General features: G+C 41.7%; 1 protein-coding gene across 1 annotated transcript; it reads left to right on the top strand.

Moving 5' to 3' along the window:
* Positions 1-349: 349 nt before the first annotated feature.
* Positions 350-18,061, top strand: MYMK (myomaker, myoblast fusion factor). The gene is made up of 5 exons (XM_044661289.1): positions 350-549; positions 3,058-3,172; positions 5,688-5,836; positions 16,226-16,342; positions 17,912-18,061. The coding sequence occupies exons 1-5, from the start codon at positions 415-417 to the stop codon at positions 18,059-18,061; spliced, it is 666 nt and encodes a 221-aa protein (XP_044517224.1). The 5' UTR covers positions 350-414.
* The last annotated feature ends 624 nt before the right edge of the window (positions 18,062-18,685 follow it).

Genomic DNA, 18,685 nt, shown 5'->3' on the forward strand with positions numbered 1-18,685 from the left:
AGGAAGGAGGGAAGGAAGGAAGTAGGGAAGGAAGGAAGGAAGGAGAAAAGAAAAAATGAATGAGCTCCAAGGCAGAGGAGGAACAGAAAGATGACTGTCTAAACCTCAGTCTCTCTAGCCTCTCCCAGAAAAGCAAAAACAAATCCCCCCCCCATTATACCACCTATCAGCTGTTAACCCCTACATGTGTCGCCTGCCATCTAAACTGACATGGCTCCTCCCTGGTCATTTAAACTTGGGAATGTCTTTGGTCACAGCTGTGAGCCTAGCTCTCTCAGGAACCAAGCTGACTGAGAGCCTTCCACCATTCCTTCTGGGTTTTTCTCTTTATCTTCTTGCTCTTTTTTCTAATTTTGGGAGGGAATAGAAGAGAAGATTTTGACTGAATTAAACATTGCCCACTGGCACCGGACCATGGGGACTCTTGTTACCAAGTTGCTTCTCCCCACAATCAGCAGCCTCGCCTTCCTCCCCACCATCAGCATTGCTGCTAAGAGAAGATTCCACATGGAAGCCATGGTCTACCTCTTCACAATGTTCTTCATAGCAGTAAGTATGGAGCTGGGATAGGAATCCTGTTTCCTATTGTTTTCTTTGTCTTGGAGTCTCTGGTTGGCTGGGATTTGCTCTTTGGGGGCAATGTGTAGTTGAATGGAAAGATCCCTGAACTCGGGAATTAGAAGACCCAAGTTCTGATCCCAGCTCTGCCACTAACTCACTGTATGACCTTGAGCAAATCATTCCCCTCCTGAAGCCTTATACTTTTATACTCCCCCTCTTTAAAATGAGGTGGTCAATTTAGAAAATTCAACTCCCTTTCATCTCCAACACTCTATGAGTCTAAAATTTCATATGTGTGTATGTGTTTGGCTCTGTCTTCTTCCCTCTGAGATTGTCTTTCTGTTTCTATTTTTCTGTCCAAAGTTCTTTTTCCTTTGTATATTTATGTCTTCTCTGTCAGTCTTTCCATTTCTCCTTCTATATGAGAATTCCCATGATTTAAAAAAAATCTTTAAACCATCTACCCTCTTCCTTATTTGTTTACCATCAAACCTGTCCCTCAGTAAGAACCAAACTCCCCATGAGACATGTTTTCTTGGAAAAGAAAGAGTTCCACTCAGATTCAACCAGCATGGACGGACAGACAAGCAGGAATTCAGGCACACACACACACACACACACACACACACACACACACACACACACACGTATCTATGTGTATATATAGCTTTATATATATATATATATACATATATATATATATACACACAGAGGTATATATGTCTATATTATATGCCCATTGGTATACATATGTGCATGGGTCCATCTGCCCCTGAATCCAAACAGGTGCCAATGGGTCTGTATGTGACTAAATGCATGGCTCTACTTTATGGGTCACTGCCATGTATATGCTAATTCCTCTGAGGGCCAAATTCTCCTAGAATTTCTGACCTTTAGCCTTTCGTTTCTCTTTCTTGGACAGAAGGATTTCGGGGTAACCCTCTGACTTTTATTTCTGTCTTTTAGATCTCGGCCCCAGGGCTTTTAGCAGGACTTCTTAACCTTTCTTCTGTCACAAGCCCCTGTGACAGATTTGTGAGAACTGTGGGACTTCTCAAAATCTTTTTAAATATATAAAGAGTGATGACAAGACAGTCAATTAAACTGGCATGCAGTTATTGGATTTTTTTTTATAATCCTCTGGATCTCAGGTTAAGCACTTCCATTTCAGAATTTTTTTTACCCAGGGAGCAAAGACTATCATCCCTTACATTTGCAATGATGGCATCTTAAACCAGCGCTCTTAACAAATCCATTGGCTCTTAACAAATTTCCCAGGAGGTTGATAAGACAAGTGATTTCTATGTCCATTTTTGACAGATGAAGAAACTGAGGCCCAGGGAAGCAAAATGGCAGGAATTAAAATCCAGATCTCCTGATTACTGAGTAAGGATTCATTCCATTTAACTGCCTGCTCCCTCCTGCTCCCAGTCAGGCCTAGGGACCAAGCACAGCCTAGTGAAGGTGAAAGCAATGGGGGACAGCTGATTCCTCCTGCCTTACTCCTTTTCAGAGCCTGGGCTCAGAGCCATGGAGGGGGAGGGCTGGGGATAGGGTATGGACTGAGCAGCTGCTGTGGTTTGCATTAAGTCTTCATAGTCATGTCACCTCTTATCTGCAGAGAAGAAGGAGCAACTGTCCCCTTGGAACAAGTGTGCTCTGGTATCAACAGCCCGTGCCCAATTCACTTTTTTCTCAGAAATCAAGGTCTCCATTACCAGGAGGTTTGCTCAAACAGATTGGTTTGCTTGTTTTTGGTTTTTGTTTTTAATTCTTACCTTCGTTCTTAGTATGGATTCTAAAACAGAACAGCAAGGGCTAGGCAATAGGGGTTAAGTGACTTGCCCAGGGTCACACAGCTAGGAAGTGTCTGAGCCAGATTTGAACCCAGGACTTCCCGTCTCCAGGCCTACCTCTCAATCCACTGAGCCATCTAGTTGCCCCTGGCTTGCTCACTCTTCTTTCTGTCTTTTCCTTTCTTTTCTCCTTCCTCCTTTTCCTTCTTTGTCTTGCTTTCTTCCCTTTGTTGTCCTTTCCCTGACATCCACTGGTTATGTGATCCTGGTCAAGTAACTTAACTTTTCAGTGCTCCAGGCAAGTAAGACAACCACAACAAAGATACCAACCTGCAAGAAGTTTCCATTCTTGGGAATTCCTTACATCAATGGAAGCATAAGTCCACTCTCTATTCCTATCATTCTTCTTTCCTTTCTTTGCCCCATTTTTTCTTGCCAGACAAATGGAGAGAATCCCAGCCAGGATTCCTTTGCTGAGGTATTCTAAGGAACTAATATATGGGACGGCTCTTTTTAAGCTGTTAAGTGTTGTGCATGAGTAAGGGATTATTTATTATTATTTTAAACAAATCCTGACCAAAAATATCCTTCCATCAGCTCATTGGCCTCCTAAGAATGGGCTAAATTAATTCTGGGAAGATTGTCTCATCCCAAGTCACTGTGGGTCCTTTGTGTAACATGTTTCTATGTTTTCTGCTAGATATATCATGCATGTGACGGGCCAGGTTTATCAGTGCTATGTTTCATGCGCTACGACATACTGGAGTATTTCAGCATCTACGGGACAGCCCTGAGCATGTGGGTGTCATTAATGGGTGAGTGCCAGTCTCCTTTATCCCAGCCCTGCCAATAAAGATCCCATTCATGAGCCTTCTCACCCATTCCTGGGCAAGCCAACCTACTGGCCATTCTCTTTCCCCATCTTTATGCACGTCTTTCCTGCCTTTGGTTCCCACTTCCCATTGCAAAGACAGTGCTTTATCCGTATTAGAAAATAGTTCTAAAGCACTTTAGGAATATCCGTTTCAGAGATAGCAGAAAAGGTAAAAGTCATACATATTCCCTCCTCTTTCTCCATCATTAAGCATTTTCAGATCTTCAGCTCCCTCTTCCCATTGCAAAGGGATTGTTTAACTCACTATTTAAAATAATAACAATAGCTAGCATCTAATAATATGATAATAATTAATATAATACACAGTATAATAATAATGTAATAAAGGCTATACATCAGATATCTCACAACGAGCCTGGGAGGAAAGTCCTTTTGATGTTGTAGTTCAGTCATTTCAGGTGTACCCAGATCTTTATGACTCCTTCTCTGGTTTTCTTGACAAAGATCCTGGGGAGGCTTGCTTTTTCCTTCTGCAATGCTTTTTACAGATGAGGAAACTGAGACCAACAAGGTTAAGTGACTTGTCCAGGGTCACACAGCTAATCAATGTCTTTTTTTAAGTCAGAAAGATACATCTTCCTGACTCCAGGCCTGGTGCTCTATCCACTGTGTCATCTAGCTGCCCCAAAATCCTATCATTATGCCCATTTTATAGTTAAGGAAATAAAGTAAACTAGAGTTAAGTGACTTGCCCAGAGAAACAAAACTAGTAAATTTCTGAGGCTAGATTAGAACTCTGGTCTTCCTTCTTTAGGTGTAGTTCTCTATCCCCTATGCCACCTAACTGGCTAGTTATTGCTGTTTTCAAGCATTTTGGAAATAGCTATTTATACTTCTTAATTAAAACAAGCCCCTAAAGAACTTTGCAAGCTGCATTCAAGTTGACATATGAACTTAGTAATTAGAAATGGATTTTCTTCAAAGATGTACTTGTGTATATATTGGTATGGATTTGTGATTTCATTATTATAGGGAATGATCTGTAAGGACACTCCCTTTACTAATGCAGACCTCTAACTATTCCACAATTTAAGAGTTTTAAAAAGTTGCCTGAAATAGTGAGAGATTTAGTGAATTGCCCAGTCACACAACTGGTATATATAAGAGGCAAAACTTGAACTCAACTCTTCCTAATTCCAAGATGAGGCCAGCTCACTATTCAGTACACTAGGCTGCCTCTTGTGTATTTTATACACACACACACACACACACACATATATATGAGAGAGAAAGAGAGTGAAGGAGAGAGTATTTATTAGAAACTTACTATATGCCAGGCACTGTGCTAAGTCATAAATATATATATATATATATGTGTGTGTGTATATATATGTATACATATATATAAGGAGAGAGAGAGAAAGAGAGATACGTGTATATAATACATATATGTATACAAATTTATCTGTAGACACAGGAATATATTTGTGTTTATGTATCCTAAAAATCAGACATTTAAGGAAGTCATAGTGCAGTATGCTTGGTAAGATGTTAATTCAGAACAAGTATTCAGGAAGTGCCTCCTTGGTGATCCCAGGCAGGGGTATAAAAAATGGAAAGAGGGATAACCTGGGAGTTATAAGCTTGAGGTTCAGGGCAACCATTCAATTCAACAAATACTTTTTAAGTATCTACTATATGCAAAACCATGTCCTGGACTCTGGGGATATGGAGATACTGCACAGACTCTACTATCAAAAAAAAACTTTACATTTTAAGGGGAAGAAAGACAAGTAAACAAGTAACTATGATACAAAGAAGAGATTGGTACAAAATATTCTAGTTTGGGCTTTACTACTAACTCTGGCCAAGTTACTTATCCTTTGAAGGATTCTCAGCACCTTCATCCATAAAATAAACAGATCATACAGTAAACAAGTGAATGGAGAGAGAGAGAGAGAGAAAGAGAGAGAGAGAGAGAGAGAGAGAATGATGCCCAAAGGTCCTTCCAGCTCTAACATTCTGTGTTTCAAAGTCCTCTCCTCCTCTACATATTTAATACTATAGATTCCCTTTTAGCTCAGATATTCTGTTTTCCAAGTTTCCTTCTATCTCTGATCTCCGTTCTAAGGTCCCTTCTAGCATATGACATGCTAAATCCTAAGGTCCCTTCTAGCTTTGGTCTTCTATGTTTTAAGGTCTTTTCTGGCTTTGATATCCTGTGTTCCAAGGTCTCTTCTAGCTCTGACCTTTTATGTTCTAAGATCTCTTCCATCTCTGATTCTTCCTGTCCTCAGATCCCTTCTAGTTCTAACATACCATATTCTAAATTCCATTCAAATTCTGACACTCTGTATTCTAAGTTCCTTCCACCTCTGACATTCTGCTGTTCCTCAAATAAATGCCTTTTGAAGATGGCCATGATGAAATTAGAAATCTCTTTTGAGTCCTTCACTTCTAAACTCTGTTTTCTATCCCTTTCCCTCTCTTTCTAGCACTAGCAGAGTTCGATGAACCAAAAAGGTCAACTTTTGTGATGTTTGGCGTGTTGACTATTGCTGTGAGAATCTACCAAGACCGGTGGGGATACGGGGTGTACTCGGGGCCCATTGGCACAGCTGTCCTTATCATTGCAACAAAATGGGTGAGTGAAAAAAAATTATAAAACAAGGTCCTATTTGAAAAGCGCCTTAGAGTCCTTACGATTTGTCGAGTTTTGCAATCCTGATCCTGCCCTTCGCTTGACTTCAACTTCCCCATATATAAAATAAGGAGGTTGAAGTTAGATGACTTCTGACGTTCCTTCTCACTCTGACATTTTGTATAATTGAGTCTATGTTTTTTCCAGCAATCCAGGCATCTTGAAGTACTGACAAAGAGAGCATCTAATTGGGAAACTGTCAGGCTTTGGAGGCCAGTTGTAGGTCCTCGCCTGTTAAGGACAGAGCAATGTGATGACCTACATCTGGGCTTGCCAGGTGATTGGCTGAGTTTCCCTACCAGACAGAGAAGAACTAGGATTCCAGAGAGCTTTGTCTCATTTTTTTTTTTTGAGTTGCCTCCTTGTTCTGAAAAGGCCTAATAACTGGGTTTTCCTGGGAGGTGACTGTGAAAGAGACCCTGAGCTATTATTCTAGTCTGGACTCTGTTATTTATTAGCAGTCTGACCTTAGGAAGTCTCTTAACCTCAAGGCTCAGTTTCCTCTTTTCTGAAATCTGAGTTGGACAGTCTTTAGGTCCCTTACACTCTGACATTCTGTGTTTCAAAGTCCCTTCCAGCTCTGATATTCTGTGTTCTAAGGTCCCTTCCAACTCTGATTTTCTATGTTTGTTCCAAGTTCCCTTTCAGCAACAGTGTCCTAAGATTCCTTCGACCTGTGACTCTGGTTTGAAAAACTGAAGCTAAATTTTTTCCTAATATTGGCCATAGCTGTGTCTGGTATTGTAGTTACAACACCCTTCCAGTCCAATTTGTCTTCATTGCTATTTCTGAGGCCACTTCCCACCTTAGGACCTGCCTCAGACGTGTCAGGGTACCTTGAAGAAAGAGTTCATCTTGGAATGCTTTCTGGAAAAGGGGAAGCTTGAGCTTGGGGTCTTGAGAGCTAGGGCTACAATAAATCAGAAGACTGGACCCCAGAGATGGAATAAATCAAGGATCCAAGGTAGGGGAATGAAGTTATAGGTGTTCAAAAAAATACATTAGGGGGCAGCTGGGTAGCTCAGTGGAGTGAGAGTCAGGCCTAGAGACAGGAGGTCCTAGGTTCAAACCCGGCCTCAGCCACTTCCCAGCTGTGGGCCCTGGGCAAGTCACTTGACCCCCATTGCCCACCCTTACCAATCTTCCACCTATGAGACAATACACCGAAGTACAAGGGTTTAAAAAAAAAATTTAAAAAATTAAAAAATTAAAAAATACATTAGTCAGGGTGGATAGATGGTTAGAGATCCAGGCCTGGAAATGGGAGGTCCTAGGTTCAAATCTAGCCTTAGGTGCTTCCTAGCTGTGTGACCCTGGGTGAGTCACTTAACCCCAATAACCCAGCCTTTACTGCTCTTCTGCCTTGGAGTCGATGTTTCGTATCTGTTCTAAGAGAGAAGATAAGGAGTTTTCTAAATAAAATAAAATAAAATAAATACATGAGTCTTATTTATGTCTATAGACTACCCAGTAGAAGGGATCAGAATTTCTTTTTCCTGTTTGAACAATGAGGCACAGAGAGACAAAGTAACTTGTAGAAAATCACACAGCTCTCCAGTGGCAAAGCCAGACCTTGAATTCAAACATCTTGACTCCTTCTGATGCTCTCCAAGAGTAGAAGGGTTAGAGAGGAGGTTATTCTTTTCTTGAGCTAGTTTAGCAATTAGAACTGGTGTTACTTGGGGTGACCCAAGGCAGTGCCTCTAAGTCTCCTGCCTCGGGAGGAGAGACTTGTTGGGGTGATGCAATAGCATGCCTTATTAATTAACATTCTGGAATGCATAAACAATGCTGGCTTCCAGAGATAATCACTGAATTCCAAGTCTCTGTTTATGATAAAAACAGCTCACCCCAAGCCGGAAATGGGATAATTCTCTCCTGATTCAGCCAGGGTGGATTTCCTTCCCTGTTCTCCCAACTAGACATTGGGTAATTATCCTCAGAGAGGCTTGGTATGAATCTGCTTCTGAATTATAATTAGGTAGAACAGTATTTACTCATTAAAGTCTGAGTGAAACACCACACAGGCTTTCCTCTCCCTGGGCAGGGGGATTCAGCAATAAGAATAAAGCGGGGCAGAAAAGGAGAAAAAAGGAGTAGCATTCATTAAATGTTTTCCATGTGCCAGGCATTGTGCTAAGTGCTTTACAAATATTGTCTCATTTGATTATCATAACAACTTTATGAGGTTGGTGCTCTTATCTCCATTTCCCCATAGAGGAAACTGAGGCATGCCCAAGTTCACATAACTAGTTAAGTGTCAGGCCAAATTTTAATTCAGCTCTAGACCTAATGGTCTATCCATTATACCACCTAGCCATTCCCTTTCAGAGAGGGCTAAAGAAGTTGGCTATATTCCTGATTTAAATAGCACCTCCTAGGGCAATTTGGAATTATGTCCAAAGAGCTATAAAAGAATGCATACCTTTAGATACAGCAATACTACTACTAGGGCTGTATCCCAGAGATAAAAAAAAAAAAGAGCTAGGAAAGGAACTGCTTGTACAAAAATATTTATAGCTATGCTTTTTGTGGTGTCAAAGAATTGGAAATTAAAGGGATGTCCCTCAATTGGGGAATGGCTAAATAAATTGTGGTATATGATGGTGAGAAATACTGTTGGGCTATAAGGAATGATGAACTGGATAATTTCAGAGAGAGTTGGAAAGCCCTATGTAAACTGATGCAGAATGAAATGAGCAGAACCAGGAGAATATTATATACAGTAACTGCAACATTGTAGAATGATCAAATGTGATAGACTTTGCTACTAACAGCAATATAATGATCCTGGACTGAGGGACTTATGAAAAAGAATGCTATTCACCTCTAGACAAAGAACTGTGGGAGTTGAAATGCAGAAGAAAAATATATGATTTATCGTTTGTTTATTTGGACATGTGATTTGGGGTTTTGGTTTTATGAGATTATTCACTTATAAAAATGAATAATATGCAAATATGTTTTATGTGATAATACATGTATAATCCAGATTGAAATGCTTGTCAACTCTAGGAAGGAGGTGGGAAGAAGGGAGGAGACATGGGTGAATGACTTGAATATAAAGAAGGAAACTATAAGCAAATTAGATGAACACAGAATAGTATATTTGTCAGATCTTAGGGAAAGGAAAGATTTTAAAACCAAGGAAGAGTTAGAAAAAATTACAAAATGTATAATAAATAATTTTAATTACATTAAATTAAAAAGGTTTTGTACAAATAAAACCAAAAAACCAATGCAACCAAAATTAGAAGGGAAGCAACAAATTGGGAAAAAATATTTATAACAAAAACCTCTGACAAAGGTCTAATTACTCAAATTTATAAGGAGCTAAATCAATTGTATAAAAAAATCAAGCCATTCCCCAATTGATAAATGGACAAGGGACATGAAGAGGCAATTTTCAGATAAAGAAATCAAAACTATCAATAAGCACATGAAAAAGTGCTCTAAATCTTTAATAATTAGAGAAATGCAAATTAAAACAACTCTGAGATACCACCACACACCTAGCAGATTGGCTAAAATGACAGCAGGGGAGAGTAATGAATGTTGGAGGGGATGTGGCAAAATTGGGACGTTAATGCTTTGCTGGTAGAGATGTGAATTGATCCAACCATTCTGGACTGCAATTTGGAACTATGCCCAAAGAGTGTTAAAAGATTGCCTGCCCTTTGATCCAGCCATACCACTGCTGGGTTTATGCCCCAAAGAGTTCATAAGGAAAAGGACTTGTACAAAAATATTTATAGCCACACTCTTTGTGGTAGCAAAAAACTAGAACTTTTTAGAGACCACATGCCATGCCCCACCACACCCCAACTGCATGCAGTTCTCTCACCCCAGAGACCTAGTGTGTGCCTCCACCATGATGCCTGACCCCAGGCAGGGGAGGGAATAGCCTGAGCACTCTGTTCAGGGGAGGGAGTAAGCACAGAGGGTAGGGAGGCATGGTAGAGAAGGGGAAGGGAGCAGCTCTGCTGGAGTCCCTCTGTCTTTCCAGTAACTAACTGTGCCCAGGATGGTGCACATGCCCACAGAAAGGTCTCTGTGTGCCAGCTTTGGCACACATGCCATAGGTTCACCATCACAGTCCTAAGACCTAGGCCATTTGGATGGAAATTTAATCTTGGGCTTACTGGAAGGGCTGTTGATTTCTAGAATACTTATTCATCAGACCCTCAGGGCTGAACTGTTTTCTAAAGGTCCATTCCTCCAATACCTAAAGGCTTGGGACCTGCAAGCACCACAAGGATACTTTAGGTGGCCATTACTAAGGGGCAACTCGGAATAATTGAAAGGGAACTTAGTTTGAGATTCAATAGGACCTGAGTTTAAATCTTATCTCTGATATTCAATAACTGGTGAACCCAAAAAACTCAGGACCTTTTTCAACCTGAGTTGCTTCATCTGTAAAATGGTGATGATGGTACTTTGAAGGATTTTTTTTTTAAACCCTTGTACTTCGGTGTATTGTCTCATAGGTGGAAGATTGGTAAGGGTGGGCAATGGGGGTCAAGTGACTTGCCCAGGGTCACACAGCTGGGAAGTGGCTGAGGCCGGGTTTGAACCTAGGACCTCCCATCTCTAGGCCTGACTCTCACTCCACTGAGCTATCCAGCTGCCCCCTTTTGAAGGATTTTTTTGAAAATTAAATGAGGAAAATATACATTAAATGTTTTGTAAGCCTTAAAGTGCTATATAAATATCTGATATAATTATTAGCTCCAAGGTTCATTGCAAGTGAAAAGTTTTCTGATTCCCTTTCTCCCCACCTCAGGCCTCAGAAGGTAGAGAGACCACTAGCAATATGGATACCACCTAGGAGAATTGAGACTAGGAATAAAGAAGGCTACTGGAGATGCACATTGAGCCCAAGAATTCATAGGATCATAGATTTAGAACTGGAAGGAGCCTTAAATATCAAGTATAACCCTCTTACTTTATAGAAAATTGAGGCCCAAGAAGGCCAAATGGCTTGCCCCAGTTCATATGGGTAGTCTGACTCTCACCACTGGACTATGTGTGCATTTGATGTCAGAACCACTCCCTAGATCTCTGTCTTTCTCATTTAGTCCATTCTTTATTTCACCAATATGGTTACATGCTGCCTCTGGCCCTGCCTGAATCTCCAAATCAACATGTTGGACACACCTAATTATTTCCTCCTCAAACTGCTTATCCTTCTAACTTCTTGATTTCCAACGGCATATGCCCAGTTTCCCATGTTCGTTGTAACCTTGGCATTATCATTGACCTTTCCCTCCCCCTCATCTTTCACATCCAGTATTGCCAAAGTTTGTCCATTCCATCTCTGGAACATCTGAGCCATCACAACTTCTCCTCTCCTTTGTTCTCATTGTCATCTTCCTAGTACAGTCCCTAGCCTGACCTGATCGATAATCTCCTTCCAGGCCTTCCTCCCTTTCCAATCCATCAAAATTGCCATTACCAAAATGAGCTTTCTTACTCTGCTCAGGACTCTTCAGTGGCTCCCCTGACGTCTCCCAAGTACAATTCAAACTCCTTGTCTGACATTCCAGACCCTCCACAGTCTAACACCAAGGTTAGTGTCCTCCGCCTTTGAGGTCTCCCTTTACTGCGCTCTGGTCCATGTTCTCTACACTCCAATCAAACTAGACTACTTTCTATACCCCTTACCCACATATTTTTCTATCTCTGAGCCTTTGCTTATCTTGTGACCTCTGCCTAGGATACTTTTCCTCTCTCTCTTTTTTTCTTTTGAATTCCTACATGTTCCTTTTTTTTTTAAAACTCTTACTTTCCATCTTAGAATCAATACTGTATATTGGTTCCAAGGCAGAAAAAACTGTTAACAGTTAGGCAATGTGGTTTAAATAATTTGCCAATATGGGTGGAGGGTTGGAGGAGGGGAGGGAAAGAACAAGAATCATGTAACCATGGTAAAATATCCTTAATTAATTAGTTAATTAATTAACATTTTCCAAATAAAAAAATAATAATTTGCCATGGGTCACACAACTTAGAAATGTCCAAGTCCAGATTTGAACCCAGGACCACCCCATCTCTAGGCCTGGCTCTCAATTAAGTGAGCCACCTAGCAGCCCCCTCCTACATTTCCTTTAAAGTCCTTCTCAAATGTCAGCACCTACAACCTAATCTCACCTGTTGGTAATGACTTTTTCTTTCAGGTCTCACATAATACTTACATGTGGTTCTAGACCTCTTATAAACATATCTTGTACTGTCTTGTATTATTTACTTTCTGCCTCCTAAACAGAGACCTAAATTTTGTCTCTGCACCAGAATTTTTTATAGTGTCCACTATAATGCTCTCCACTGAGAGCTTAGTAAATGTTTGTTAAATGGGCAAGTGAATGAATGAAAGGGTAGCTCTCAAGCCCCTTGACTCTCTTAGCTTTCCAGCTGCCTTTCAGTCTATCAACAGATATCTCCAGAGCTCCTCTGATGGACAAGACATAAGAAGAAGAGAGGTTTAATGGCAGGTATGCTAGACTCGATGTCAGGAAGACCTAGGTCCAAATCTTGTCTCTGGTACTTAGCCATGTGACCCTGGGCAAAGCACTTGACTTTTCTGAACTTGGTTTTCTAGTCTGTAAAATGGAATTAATAATACAGTATTACCTACCTCACAGAATTGTTGGGAGGCTCAAATGAGTTAATGAATGTAAAATGCTTCACAAATTAAAATAATCATCTAAAAGTTATCACACATAAAACAAATCAGCTAACTCAGAATGAAGAAGGAACTTAGAAGTCATCTAGCCCAACTTCTTCATTTTACAGGAGAGGAAACTAAGGCCTTCAGAGGATAAGTGACTTGTAGAAAGGTTCCCCTGAGTAGTGCTGGTAAAGTAGAAATTAGAACCCATACCTCCTGATCTCCCAGCTCAAGGTTGAAGAACCAGGTGGAGCACCAAATGATGAATATAGACAGGAAAAGCTACCAGAATTCCACCTGCAATTAGTATGGGCTGGAGTAATCGGGGATGGCTTCCCAAAGGAGATGGGATTTGAGCTCTCTGTCTTCAATCCAGTTTATTTTTCACTCATCTGTCTACTGGAGGATAAGTAGGGATGGAAAGAGGAAGCAGTGAACAAACCAATCTCTGCTTAATTCAATTCAACAAGACTTTTTGGATGGCTTTTTTTATAGCACTCTTATTTCCAAATAATTTATAACAAATAATTTCCAAAACTTTCTATGTGTGACCCTGGGCAAGTCACTTGACCCCCATTGCCCACCCTTACCAATCTTCCACCTATGAGACAATGCACTGAAGTACAAGGGTTTAAAAAAAAAACTTTCTAGACTCTGTCCTTAGTCAGTCACTTAACATTTCTTAAGTGTTTTCTACATTCTAGGTATTGTTTAAAGAACCAAGCATTTGAAGAAAAGCAAAAGACAGTCCCAGCCCTCAAAGAGTTCACAGTCTAAGAGCCAGGCCTCATAGCAAAGAATAACAAAAGGGGTGAGAGGGGTTGAGGAGAGGGGCGAAGTTTAGCAAAGGCTTACTGTATACACATTTCAACCAGAATTCATTGTTTACGGTGTGCAAAGACATTGGGTTATCTATTAGGGATGCCAGGATGAAAATGTAACTCTTTTTGCCCTCAAGGATCTTACAGACTACTGGTGGGTAGAGGAAATAGGATTCAGCAAGGGCCAGGGAAAAGCTTCCTGGAGGAGATAACACCTTAGAGGAGCCTTCAAACAAGAGAAGTGTCCTGAAGAAACAGGGTTAAGAAGACAGTGTGAGACAGCCTGTTTCATGTGTGTCATCAAAACAGAACTTGAAAGTACATCTTAATAGAAGGAGAAAAAAGGATATTCATTGTATAGAATCCTAGAACTTAGTTCATATAAAGAAAAATATTGGGGAACAGTTTTGTCACTGATTATTTGATGTATTGACCTATTTAAAATGAATGGGGGGGGCTGGGTAGCTCAGTGGATTGAGAGCCAGGCCTAGAGACGGGAGGTCCTAGGTTCAAATCTAGTCTCAGACACTTCCCAGCTGTGTGACCCTGAGCAAGTCACTTGACCCCCATTGCCTACCCTTACCACTCTTCCACCTATAAGTCAATACACAGAAGTTAAGGGTTTAAAATTAAAAAAAAAAAAAATTAAAATGAATGGAGGAGACAGCTAGGTAGATAAAGTGCCAGGCCTGGAAACAGGAGGTCCTGGGTTCAAATTTGACCTCAGACACTTCCTAACTGTATGACTCTGGGCAAGTCACTTAACCCCCACTGCCTAGCCCTTACCACTCTTCTTCCTTGGAACCAATAGTTAGTATAAGGTCTAAGATGGAAGGTAAGGGTTTAAAAAAAAAAAAAAAAGGGAAGGGGCAGCTAGGTGGCTCAATGGATAGAAAGCCAAGCCTAGAAACAAGAGGTCCTGGGTTAAATCTGGCCTCAGAAACTTCCTCACTGTGACATCCTGGGCAGGTCACGTAACTCCAATTGCCTAGTCCTTACTGCTCTTCTACCTTGGCACCAATAGTTAGTATCTATTCTAAGACAGAAGGTGAGGGGTTTTTTAAAAGGCAGGGGAGCAATGCAATGAGGAGAAAACTCACGTAGGATGAAAAGGAAGGCATAAACTGAGGCTGGTGAGTTTTAAATGCAGCTCTTCTACTTGCCTCTAAGGCCATGGGGAAAAATGGAAAAGAATATTCTGGTGCTCCCCAAACCAGCGTCTGATCATAAAGGGGGGAAAAGCTTTGTAGTGAGTGAGCAAGAGAAGTTATAGAGTCTCAGTCACTAGATAGGAAACTCAGATGAACTGAAGGATCACAGATCTCCAGCTTGGAAGGGGCCCCAGAGGTCATCCAGCCAAAAGTGTATTAGAACAAGAATCACCACTACAGTACGTCCCTGCCAGTAGTGATCTAGCCCATGCCTGAAGTCCTCCAGTGATGAGGAACTGACCAGCCACCCAGACAGCCCACTTTTGGACAGCTCTCATTGTTAGGAAGCTTTTCCTTAGATGGAGTCAAAGCTTGTGTCTCTGCTTCCACCCACCGCTCTCTAGTCCTGCCCTCTGAAGCCAATCCCTGCTCTCCAAGTGCTCGCTATTGGACAATGAATATGCTCCCCCTCTGGGACCAGAATTATCCTAGAGGCTAAGCAAGCACCCAGAACTGCGGATTCTTGAAGTTTCTTTCCTGTCTCAGGATTCCAGAGTTCCAGGTCCTAAAATTCTGTGACTAGGCTCTTAGATTTCCGTAGCTGTGACTTTACAATTCTTTCATTGTGTGATTCTGAATTGGCTTCTGACCTATTGCTTCAAAGAGTAGAAGGCTGCCTCCCAGGGGGGCATTCTTTGGGATTTCCCTCTTTGTAGATCCAAATGGAAAAGGCCTAGTTCTCATGCCTATCTACTGTTTTTAAGCCTTGCCTAGCACTTTACATATATTATCCCATACCACTTGGTGATAACAATAATAATTTTGTTGTTGTTCCGTTATTTATGATTCTTCATAACCCTATTTGGGCTTTTCTTAGCAAAGATACTGGAATGGTTTCCCATTTTTTTCTTCAGCTCATTTTACAGATGAGGAAAACTGAGGCCGACAGGGTGAAGTGATTTGCTCAGGGTCAGGTGTCTAGTAAGTGTCTAAATAAGCTAGTAAGTAAGGCCAGAAATTGGGGGATAGCTAAGTGGCTCAGTGGATTGCATTCAGGAGGTCCTAGGTTCAAATCTGCCCTCAGACACTTCCTAGCTGTGTGACCCTGGGCAAGTCACTTAACCCCCATTACCTAGCCCATACCACTCCTCTGCCTTGGAACCAATGCACGATATTGCTTCTAAGATGGAAGATAAGGGTTTAAAATGATATAAAAATTGACAAAGAACAGAAGTAAAAATATTGGACTTGGAGTGGGAAGACCTGGGCTTCAACCTCAGTTCCAAAACTAGTAGGTATGTGATTTGGGGTAAATCCCTTGCACTTTTTGGACCTAAGTTTGCTCATCCATAAAATGGGGATATTATCTCTTAGAATAATCATGGAGAAAGTACTTTACAAATTGCAAAATGGTATATAAATGTGAATTATTATTACCTAATATAAATAGAGGAGGGGATACAGAAAAAAGGAGTGAGGAGATGGGACTAGGAGAGTTGGAAGGGGCCTGTTTTTTTCACCTAATGGTTTGTTTATTTAACTGATGGCTGCCGTCCCCTTGGGGCACATCAAGGTGGTATTTTTTTGTTGAGTCTGGCAAAGTGACTCTCTTTATTCCAGGCTTCCCAGAAGGGATGAGTTTTGAGTCAGGCCACCCAGAGGTTCTTCACTGACTTCTGTGTTTCCTCTCCAGCTGCAAAAGATGAAAGAGAAGAAGGGTCTGTACCCTGACAAGAGTGTGTACACCCAACAGATAGGCCCCGGTTTCTGTTTTGGAGCCTTAGCACTGATGCTGCGTTTCTTTTTCCAGGTAAGGCCCTTCCATGCTAGGTACCAGAAGGGGATATGGAGAGGTGAGAGCCTCAGCCCCCATCCTCAAGGATCCGGGACTTTGAAAGAGACAAGATAGAAAGAGCAATAGCCTGAGAGTCCCAAGTCTTGGGTCCTGGTCCAAACTCTGCCACTAACTAGCTGCTATGTGACTTTGGGAAAGTCACTGAACTTCTCTGAGCTTGCCTCTCAGTCCCCTTCTAGGCTCTTCACTTCAGGAGTATGTCTGATATTCTTGGATGGATCTAAGATTTCATTGGAGTAAATATTTCCTCCCATGGACCCAGGTCTTCTCATCCAGTGGGATTCTGGTCCTAAATGTTCCATAATTGCCCCATAGAGGGTCCACTGACTTTAGCAGAGGCCATCTTCTTTTGATCCCTTACTCCCTGTGTGACTTGGGCAAGTCCCTTCACCCCTCCAGGGTTCTTGTTCCTCTACTGGCAAATTAAAGGATTAGCCTAGACTCCTACCGGTGCTTCCAACCCTGGATCTGCTTATGATCCAATCATGCTGTGCTCCTCTCTATTCAAGGTGCATTTTTAAACGACTACCGCCTTAAGTTGTTGGTAATGGGATGCAGGCACTTATGCATCTATCATTCCATTCTCTTGGAGGGATCCATAGATTGTACACTTTGAAGATCCCAGAGTTTCACAGATTTGCAGTCCCTTCACATGGGGAGGAGAATATTTCAGGAAAAAAATGGACCTCCCTGATCTTTGGTTTCCACATCCATAAAATAAAGATTAAAAGCACTTTCAGGGGCTGCTGTAGCTCAATAGATAAGAGAGCCAGGCATAGAGATAGGAGGTTCTGGGTTCAAATATGATCTCAGACACTTCCTAGCTGTGGGACATTGGGCAAGTCACTTAACCCCAATTGCCTAACCCTTACCCTGCTATATAGTACTGATTCTAAGAGAAAAGGTTAACAACATCGCACTTTCAGTGCCTACCTACCCTATCAGGTTATCATAGGGGAAGTGCTGAAGGCTCTCTATATAAGCAGGTCTATGATCCCTTCCATATGAGCATTCCTTCCACTGACACAGCTCGCCACCATCCATGGTCCTCCATCCTGTGCAGCTCTAGCTCACCATCTTACCAAAAGGCCAGCCAGCATGCCGGATGCCTTTCTCAAGGTCTTCTGCCTAATAAGTGCCTGAGGTGAACACAGGCTTAGTGCTCTATCCACTGTGCCATCCAGCTGGCCTCATTTTACAGGACAAAAAAAAAAATCCCAGAGAGGCAAAGGTCACAACGGGAATAAAAAGAGGGAAGAAAGTGAACTTATCATATAGGGAAAATTGACACGCAAGAAGAAATCACAGAATGAAAGATGGCTATGCAGAAGAATGTTCTAAGGAGAATAAAAACATGAGCCAAAGTGTGGAGGTGGGAAATTATCAATGGTAGGAGATAGCTAGATGGGAAAATAGGGCCAGGTTAAGGAATACTTTAAATGCCAGGTTGAGCTTTCTAAGAATGAGACAATTGACTGACTCTCTTTCCCTTTTTCTCTCCCTCTCTCTTTCCCATCTTCAAAGGAGTGGGATTACACCTATGTTCACAGCTTCTACCACTGTTCACTAGCTATGTCCTTTGTCCTGCTGCTGCCCAAGGTAAACAAGAAAGCTGGGAATGCTGGGACACCTGCCAAATTGGACTGTTCTACACTCTGCTGTGCTTGCATCTGACTGTCCCCTTCCCAGGGGACTCTCCCCAGACCTTATTTGACTATGTACCCCTACCAATATGTGAACCTGGTCCCCTGGCTCCTTACTCTTTTCTCCTCTCAGGTCAAGTTAAACCAGCAAGTATTTCAGATCCCAGTGTGGGCCTAGCACTGTCCTAGGCACCATAGGAAAAAACTGTCACTTTTCCACCTTTCTTCCAAGGCTTTCATTTTTTAAATCATAGTATCCTAGAACTGGCCTTCCAGACCCAACCATAGCCCTCTGCCTCTGTGAAGGACTGAACCTAAATAAGCCTAGCCAGACAAAATCTTTCTAGTCAACTACAATCTCTCCCGTTTGGACATCTCTTTTCCCATGGGTCCTAGTGAGACATCTATTTCTGCATCCATGGTCGCCAAAAGAGCCCTTTGGGTAGGGAGGGGAACAGTCAAATAGGGGTGCTACTGTTCCAGTACCAGGTTAGTCAATCTCAGCAGCCACCTCCTGACCTCAAACCCCACCCTTTGGCCCCTGTCCCTTCCCCCGGCTGAGGTCCATGAGCTCTGAGTTCTCTGTTTTGAGGAGAGAAATTCCAGACTGGATTGATGTAGGAGCAAAATGATTTTATTTATTTCACTCTAACTC

The sequence above is a fragment of the Gracilinanus agilis genome, chromosome 2 (assembly GCF_016433145.1).
Source record: "Gracilinanus agilis isolate LMUSP501 chromosome 2, AgileGrace, whole genome shotgun sequence".
Taxonomy (NCBI): Eukaryota; Metazoa; Chordata; class Mammalia; order Didelphimorphia; family Didelphidae; genus Gracilinanus; species Gracilinanus agilis.